Source organism: Molossus molossus, unplaced genomic scaffold (genome assembly GCF_014108415.1).
Source record: "Molossus molossus isolate mMolMol1 unplaced genomic scaffold, mMolMol1.p scaffold_m16_p_17, whole genome shotgun sequence".
NCBI classification, from domain to species: Eukaryota; Metazoa; Chordata; class Mammalia; order Chiroptera; family Molossidae; genus Molossus; species Molossus molossus.
The window spans coordinates 23,033,705-23,042,846 of record NW_023425352.1 but is presented as its reverse complement, the minus strand read 5'-3'; the positions used below and the strand labels follow the sequence as shown (position 1 = coordinate 23,042,846).

General features: G+C 58.1%; 1 protein-coding gene across 1 annotated transcript; it reads right to left on the bottom strand.

The window, feature by feature from the left end:
- Positions 1-6,751: 6,751 nt before the first annotated feature.
- LBX1 (ladybird homeobox 1) lies at positions 6,752-8,717 on the bottom strand. The gene is made up of 2 exons (XM_036265778.1): positions 8,268-8,717; positions 6,752-7,563 (listed from the first exon to the last, which is right to left on the bottom strand). The coding sequence occupies exons 1-2, from the start codon at positions 8,590-8,592 to the stop codon at positions 7,043-7,045; spliced, it is 846 nt and encodes a 281-aa protein (XP_036121671.1). The 5' UTR covers positions 8,593-8,717; the 3' UTR covers positions 6,752-7,042.
- Between the last annotated feature and the right edge of the window lie 425 nt (positions 8,718-9,142).

The window sequence follows — 9,142 nt, the reverse complement described above, 5'->3', positions numbered from 1 at the left end:
TGGGCAGGTGGGCCCTGGAGCAGTTGGATCAATAGGCCCCATCACAAACATCAGGAGAGAGCAGACAGTACCTATGGAGACCTGGGAACTTCACCTTGAGCGGCCTCTGAGAGATGAGAAAGGTCACCTCTTCCCACCCCAGCCTCTGTGTTGGGGAGGTGGGCTAGTAAGAAAGGGAAAAAGAAGGCCTCCATTTCTTGGCTGAAGGGACTCCCAGACCTGAATCTCTCTCCACAGAGCCCTAGACCCACTGCTTCTGACTTGGGGCCCTGAATTTGGCAGGGGTGGGCATGCAGACATCCAACTGGGAGTGCCTCCATGTATTCAGATATCACAACCATAACCAGATGTGGTGACAACTCATCTCAAACCTCTATATACACATGCTGATAACTAAACTCACACAGGTCCCAGGATACTCACAGGTATCTAATTTTCCTTCCTCATTACATCTACCCCCTCACTCACAAACAACTAGCCCCTCCAGCTCTCCATGGGAAAACCTGCACAGGTCCACATGCACGCACCAATGCACAGCAATTCCTGTGTACACAAACCAGGTTCTAAAGCAGGCAGGACTCGTTTACCGTCAACCTTGCAGGCAGCAGCATCCATCCCCCATGCACACATGTGCATATTGCCATTTGTCCTCTCCCCAGTTTGGGCAGGGCTGAGCAGTCCCTCCCTCAGGAAAGATGAACTTCTCTTGAGAGAGCTAGGGGAAGTTGGGCCTTTGAGGGTGACCTAGTACTCAGGTAGCCACAAGTGAGTCTGCAGATTATTCTAGAGACAGAGGTTCCACCTGGGGATCCACTTGAGGAGGAGGGGGCAGGCAGGGCAGCCTGGCATTACCCAACAGCACAGCAGAGGACAATCCTCCACCCCAGCCTATTCTCAAATAAGCAGAGTCCGTGCTGACATAGTGTTTATTCACTGGCCCCAGCTGCTTTCAGAGTAGATGTATGCCCAGGCTGAGGTCCTCCATCCCATTTTCTGCCACTCCTGTCATAAGCCTCCTCCCTTCAGGCCATGTGCTCCCCTCACATCCACCCTACCCACTGTAAGTGTAAATTCAGGTAGCCAGCTTGGTCAAACTGTTTGGAGCTAGGAGTATGGTTGTCTGTAGCTTCAGTTCCACATCAATGTTCATTCCCCTGGTTATTTGCTCACACCAGCTCACACACATCACACCCCCTTTGTGTTGTGGGGGCATCACTCACTATTGGTACACCCACCCCAGTGACAGCTTTACTTCTTCCTTCTCCATTGCACAATCTTAGTAACACCCAGTTGCACACACTAGTTCACAATAATCGGTTACACAAACACAACAGCACACACCGAATCACCCCCAGTTGCATATGTTTTGTCTCCATCAATCAGCAGCCCATGCCCAGATTCTCAGTTGCACAACTCTCTGGCATATTCAGTGACACACCCTGTTGATACCCTCAAAGCTGTCCACATACACATGCCCTCAGTCCCAGGTCTCTCCCAGTACTGGTATTGGTTAGAAGGAGACAAGTTGGCTTGCTGATGGCAGCCTTGGATCTTGGAGTGCAGAGGTGGGGCCCCCAAAGAAACTTAAGTGGGAATTCTCCTCCCTTCAGGGTATCGCTCCCCCTCCTGTACATGCATCAGGCCAAGGTACCTTCCCCTTCCTTTGCTCCAGTCCCAGGAGCCTCTCCTTTGGGAGACACTGCCTGTGAACCAGCTTGGAGACAGGTTCCCAGCTGCCCCAGGCCTGCCAACCTTGGCCAGAGACTTCCATTCCTGCATATGCATCATCTAGAGATGCACCCATTTCCCACACAATCCATCCATCCACCATTCTACACACGAACCACTACCAGCATACCCACAGTTCTAATCCCACTCACACCACCTTAAAGCCAGCACAGGAATGTCTCCACTATACAATAGCAACCTCCTACCTGCTGCCCCCATGACCCCAGTTCATTCCGATTTGAAGTCCTTTCTCCCATATGCCTTTTTGCAGCTCCTGACCCTGTGCACTCTGGGCCTCTTATCTAGTCACTCCCCTTACACCTCCCGCATTCTCTTATGCCCCTTCGCAGGTGTGCATATTAGGGGAACATCTGTATTATCAGCACAAACCACTTTGGGGGCTCCAAGAAAGAGGGGTTATCTATTGGGGTAAGGAGCAAAACCAACATGCCTCTGATTTGAGTGGCTGGGGACATGCAGGGCGGGGTGAGTGGGCTTCCCTGTACCTGAAGGCTTAGAAGGGTGGGGAGGAGGAGGGTCCCCGCGGCAAGCGGCAGGGGCGGAGGGGAGGCGCCTTGGCCCCAGCCTGTCCCTTTCAGGGGGGACTCATGCATCAAACTTCAATTTTCCGGACGATTGAATTAGTGATTTTTTTTCTCCTGAACTAAAATACACTTAAGTCTTTGGGATTAATTACCACGTTCTGGTCCCTCAGACTGGAGTATTACTTATCGGAGCTGCGTCTGACACCGGCCCGACACCTCGTAAAATAAGGAACTGAGCCTCCCGGCCTCACCCGGCGCGCCCGCCAGCCCCCGGGTCGGGGAAGGAGGAGCGGGGAAACGAGCCAGCCAGAATGCGCGGTGCGGCCGGCCAGTCGGCGCGCTGCTCCGGGGTCCCAGGCCAGGACATCAGAAACCTCTTTCATTCGGGGACTTGGCGAACTGGGCCCAGGCCCTGGACCCAACGGGAAAGGAAGAGACAAAGCCGGGCCGGTTCACCTGGGCTGCTGGGAACCGAAAGCGAGTCGACAGAGAAACCAGAGTTCTGGGTTCCTTTGCCTGCTACGGCCCCAGGCGGTGCAATGACTCTGGGCACAGGTCATGTGGCCCATTGGGTCCTAAACCCTAACGAATCTCGCCCGAGAAAGGGTGCAGGGCCCGCAGCCCCTCATAGGATCCACGCCACACTCACTCAGAGAATAATACACACTCCCCGCTCCCACGGAGCGCACACAGGCGTTGCACACACCACACACAGCCGCACCTAGGACAGGCCCGGCAGGCACCCGCTCAGAGGTCCAAGGCCAGCGCTTGCATTCAAGGCCCTCTAACATCACAGGTCTCTTCGGTAACGCCCGAGGCTCGGCCAAAGACAACTGAGCGCCCTGGCCCGCGCGCGGGGAGTAGCTCCTATCCGAGCCGGAATTGCTTTGGATGGAAACCGGTCGCCCCCGCCCTCGCCCCCCCCCCCGCCGCTCCCCGAGCCCCCCCCCACACACACACACACCACCCCAAGCTCTTGCCTACAGTTAAACACTGAGGCCTGGCCTGCGTCGCCGCCGCTTGCTTGCGCGATGGGGCCAGAAAACCAGCCCCAAGCAGCAGTGCTCTGTGGGGCATAGTCGGGCCAAAACGGCTCTTGGGCTCTCAGAGGGACTCCGGAAGCCTACTGGCAATCTGGCAGCGTTGCGGAATTGAGCAGAGCCGAGGAAACTGCGGGATGAGTCGAATCCACTCCCCAAATTGTGTGGGACCGAGCACGCGACACACGTTCCTCGGGCCTTGAGCTCCAGTTCGGGCTCAGCCCAGAGCTCCAGCGTGCGCCTCTCTCCCCTTCCCTCCGACGACGTTCCGGTCCTTCCTTCGCCGTCCCTTCTTTCTGTCCTATAGAAACAACGAATTCTTTCTTATCTTTCAAGGCCTGGGTCCAAAGCCACCTCCTCCGTGAAGACCCCACTACCCAGAGCCCGAAGCCGTTCCTTCGAGTTCTGCAAATGCACTCTCTCTGCCCCTTGGCCCAGGTCTCCTATTATTGCCAGAGGTGCAGCAGATCTCGTCTACTGCTAGACTAGGAGCTTCTTGAGGGCAGGAACTTGATCGGATTCGTTTCCATTTCCCTAGTCCTCAGCGCGTCCTGGCGCCAAAAAGACACACAATAAACATTTGCTGAATTGAATGAATCTTTCTCTATATTTTATTAATCCTTCCTCTTCCTTTTTCCTTCTTTACCTCCTTCCATCCTCCCTCGTTATTTTTTATTTCTTGGTTATATTCAATTGTCATGTTTTTCAGGCTCATTAAATCCATTTAGAGACAAAAGAATAAAAGGCAGAAGGGGAAGGAGGGGGAGGAGGGAAAGGGGAGGAGAGGGGAGGGGAGGGGGAGGCCGGAGAAGCAAACAAATAACCCGCTTTAACTAGACGGGCGGATAAATGGCCCCGTTTCTCCTCAGCCCCGTTGCGCCTGCTTAGCTGCGCGCCCCGCGGGCGCCGCAGCTCGGGTGGGCTCAGCCCTGGGGCCGCCGCCCCCAGCTCCAAGGGATCCAGTAGGGCCCGGCCCCGGGCTGCGAAGCGGGAAGTAGCCGGAGGTGCCAGGGCCGCTTCATTGGGATTCATGGGCGTGTTGGGCGGCCGGCCTGAGGCTCCCAGCGCGGAGCGGGGGCCTGGCGGGGGTGGGGGCGCACGGCGGGCGCAGATGCCCGGGTGACCGCCGCGCTGCGGTCCCTGCGCCGCCTTTGTGCCGGGGAGACGCGCGCGGGGACATAATCCATCAAATTGTCTACAAATTGTGAAGAAAATTCAAAAACCATATGGTCGCCAGCGCCGGCGCGCTCTGGGCTGCGGAGGGCCGAGGCCGCGCCCGCACTTGGAGCCGCGGGGGGCTGGGCCCGGCTATTGTCGCCTGTCAGCGGCCGCCCGGGTCCATTCGTCCCGGCCTTCATGGTCCGCGCTCCGAATTACAGACCCATCCATCCTGAGAGAGGGCGATTTATGCCGCCCAGGAGAAACGGCCGGTTATACGCCGGCTCGGATGCCTGGCCGTTTCTTTCCTTCTTTCGTTCTCTCCTATGCCTTCTCTTTCTCCTCTCTTTCCTATTCATTCTCTCTCTCTCTCTCTCTCTCTCTCTCTCTCTCTCTCTCTCTCTCCCTCCCTCCCTCCCTCCTCCCTCTTTCTCTTTCTCTCCACTGTGGCTTTCCACTTTCTCGATTTGCTTTTGGAGTGTCTTTCTGTGCTCCTTCTTTTTCTGTTTCAATGTCTCCTAGTTTCCTTCCGGACACGCACGTTCCCGACTCGACTCAGGCCCCGGGGCCCCATCGCCTGCCCGAGACCAGATGCGCATTTCTCACATCAATTTTGCGGAGAAAGGGAGCTGAGCGGCCTGGAGGCGGGACCCTCTTCTGGTGATAGCGGCCACTCGCCAGCCCAGCGACAACAAAAGCCCAGAGAGAAACTCGCTCGCTCCGGAAAAGTGAAAGCTGCCTACATCTTTGCCCCAGTCTCTCTGGGGCGCGGGGACCCCAGAGAGTCATTGGGAGATTAATGTCTCTGCCCTCAGCCGAGTTCAGTGCCCAGAATTTGTGAAATGTCACCAAAAATTCACCTCAATTCTCAGGCGCTTTGGGCTCACATCTCCCTGTGCCTGTGTGCGCAATTCAGTCTTCCCTAGGTGCCTTTGGCCTCATTTTTCCCTCTCTCCAACGGTGAGGCCCTCCGGCAGAACCGGCAGAACCGAAACTCTGGAGCCCTCAGGCTCCACCCTGCTCTCCGGCTGAGCCATACCTGCCTGTAGCTATACCTGTCCGGCTGAGGTTCAGCCGGGCCCCAGGGAGCGCAGGAAGGATGCCCTTGGGTCCTGGGTGAAATGCATGAACCGCAGGGCAAGTCCCCCTCCACCCTTTGCCTCACACAAATTAACTTCATATCCATGGTACCCCCAACGTACACACGCATTTGCGCCCAGCATTGCACGCCCCAGTTTTTACCCCGACCTGACGAAGCCCGCGGGTCTTACTTTCCCCACCCCACCCCATTTGGAGCCTGCCACGGTTGTTTGCCGGCAAGAAATGCCTCCTCCCACTACTTCCCACTCACCCCTCATTCTCACGCCTGCTCTGAAACTCCTCCAAATCTCCAAGGCCGGGGCAGCCGGCAATGAGCATATAAGCGAGATACTGAGCCTGCCACGGCTTCCCTGAATAGGGCCCATTCATTTAGACTCGGTCACCATCGCTTCTAGTAAAATGGCAAAGACTTTATTTATCGGAGAAAGAGGCCTTGGGTACAGTCTGGGGAGGAAAAGGCAGGGCAGGAGCAGGAAAGGGGCACGTGGGACGCACCCTCATCTGACCACCCTTGTCTGGCCAAGTCGAGCTAGGAGCAGGGCATTGGAGACTGCAAGACAGACCCGGAGCTGTGGAGGAGGTGGGGTGAGGGCTTAGGTTGTTGGCCTCCTCTCAGTCTCTGTCACATGCAAAAAAAGTCTAAAAAGAGTAAAAAATAATTCTAGGGCTTTGGGTTCCTTTTTCGTTGGTTGCTTGGTTGGTTGGATTTTCCCGTTTTGTCCCTAAGACCCGAACCCCAGCAGTCAGTCCGAGGAAACCGAGAGAGGGTGGGGAGAAATCTTAAAAATAGCGTTAGTGGACATTGGGAGGCAGAAATGGCATCAAAAACAGATTTCTCTCGCGGGGGCAGGAAAAGATCAATTTGAAACTTGCAAGTCAGGACCCAGCTGCCCACCTCAGTCCCTTCCCACGCGGGAAAAATGCAGAAGGAAATAACAGAAGTCAACTGCAATAGGCCTAGGGAGGCGAGGAGGGAGAGAGCCGGTGCATTCGCCACATGCAGAGAAAAATCAAAACAGTCGGGGCGGCTCCCTCCTCCAGACCGCGGGGTTCAGTGTCCATTACCCTCGGTTCTGCCTCAACCTCAGCAAACCCGGCAGCCTGAGAGCTTTGAAAACATTAAAATCTCCGAGATTTAAAAAAATAAAAAAACAAAGAAACAAAAAAGTCAGGCTGCGGTGGGAAGAACCCGCTATATAGGTTTAAATATTTATACAGAAGCCATACAGAATTGCACGGCGAGGGCTCCGGAGGCGGCGGAGGCCGTGCGCAGTGGCCGGCCCCGCCGGCCAGCCGGGTTTATTGCTTCGAGAGGGAAGAGGCGGCTGCTGGAAGCCGAGTCCGGGCCTGGGAGAGGGGAGAACGCGGGAGTTGCAGAGGAGGTCCCAGCTCCCCTCAGCGGTCCGGTCCGGTAGGCTGCAGGCCTACGGGCTCCAGGGGCCCGGGGCGGCGGAAGATTCTGGGCTCCACTCAATCGTCCACGTCGATCTCCTCGTCTTCCTCGTCCTCCGAGCAGTCCTGGCTGCTGGCTGGCTGGTCCGTGAGCGGGGAAGCGGGCGAGAGCTGCAGGGGCCCGGCGCCTGGGGCCTGCGGAACGCCTGGAGGGAGTGTCGGAGAGCCAGGCCTCGACTTGGCCCTGCCACAGCCGCCGCCACCACCGCCTGCAGCCTCCGAGTTCTGCTCCAGTTCGGCCAGCGCCACGATGTCCATCTGCCCGCTGGGGCCCAGTTTCTTGGCGGACTCCACGTCGGCCTTCATCTCCTCCAGGTCCCGCTTGAGCTTGGCGCGCCGATTCTGAAACCAGGTGATGACCTGAGCGTTGGTGAGGCCCAGCTGCTGCGCGATTTGGTCGCGATCGGCAGGGGACAGGTACTTCTGATAGAGGAAGCGCTTCTCCAACTCGTAGATCTGGTGGTTGGTGAAGGCCGTGCGCGACTTTCGCCGCTTCTTGGGGGTCTGCCGTTGCCCAAAGATGGTCATCCCGTCTCGGCCTGTGAGGAAACCATAGTATAGGCTTGCGCCAGGGGAGAAGAAAACCCACCCCGTCTCTGGCTCACCTTGCCCAGGCTCATCCGGCCTGCGGTTTGCCACTGTTCCCCTCTCGGTTTTGATTAGGCTTACCGGACTATTGCAAGCCTCGGCAGGGGCAAACCCCATTCCCCAGTCTCTCTTCTACCGGAAGTCCCTAGGAAAAATTGTTTTGTTTTCGTCCCCCGCCCCCCACCGCACAAGAGTTGGTTTGAAAGACCCAAGGTTGCTAGAGCAGGAGGGAGCCAGACTGGGAAGTCCTGACTTCGGTATGAATGTTGGTACTCCACCTTTTCCTAATTACCCCAACTCTACCCTTACTCAAAAGTTCCCAGATAAAGGCTCTCCATTCCTCATCCCAGGAACAGAGCTAAGAGTGCCCAGGCCACTGGGAAAAGGAGGGAGTCAGGCGAAGCAGGCCGACTCTAGAGAGATCTTGTGTTCCCGCCATCCCTTCCCAGCCACTCTGGCCTATCCAGAGATCCTTGGAAATAGGGTTTGGGTCTTGTCCCACCCATCTCCACTTCTAGCAGCTGCGGTTTGGGCTGGAGGGCCCGGCCGGCCGGCGCGGGAGGAGGCGGGCAGAGGCACAGGGCACCAAGCGCGTTGGGTACGGGAAACAGGGCTCTGGGTGCTGGGCGCAGGGAAATCCAGTGGCAGCACCTACCTTCGGCTGCCTGCAGGACGCTGACCTCCAGCCCCTTAAAGGTCTTGCTGGCGAGCTCCTCCAGTGCGCACAGCGGCGAGGTTTGCGAGAGCAGCGCGCGGCCCGCCAGGGGCAAGCCGCCCGGCGCGTGCTTATCAGCGGCCGCCAGCAGGTGCGCCGCCCCGCACAGCGAGTAACTTCTCCGCACAGACGGCTTATTGAGGATGTCCTCGATGCTGAACGGCGTAAGCGGCTTGTTGGAGTTGGCGGGTGGCGGCAGGTGGTCCAGCGGGCTGCGCCGCCGCTCCTCCCCCGGCGCCGCCTTGCTGTCCTCCTTGGAAGTCATCTCGGCCTCGTTTGGGGGCCCGGCCGGGGCGGCTTGGGCCGCGGGGACCCAGCCCGCGGGCAGCTCGGGCACCGGGCGGCGCGGGAGAGCGGCAGCGGCGGGAGGAAAGGAGGCCGCGCCTGTCAGGGCGCTGGCAGGGAGCGAGCCAAGCGCCGGCCGGGCGCGGGGCCGATTAGCGTAGCGGCAGAGGCGAGCAGAGCCGCACGGGGCCCCGGGAGGTGGGTGCTGACGCGGGCGCTGCCGCCCCCGGGGCTTCCAGCAATCCGGGGCCCGAGCCGGGGCGCGCAGCGCGGGGCTCCAGTTTCGCCAGCCCCGGTGCTATTTAAAGGTGTCAGGTGGCTCCGCGGCGACTCCTGGCCCCTGGTCCTGGAGGCGGCAGTTGGAAGAGCCGAGGCGAGGGCGCCGATTCCTCACTGAGAGGGGAGGCGGAGAGATGGGGCAATTGACTATTGCTAACAAGTTAGCCTTGATCGAGGAGTAATCAATTATCTGCAGCGGCACTTCTGTCTCTCTCTTTCTCTTTCTCCTTTCTCCCTGTCTTTCTCCTCTC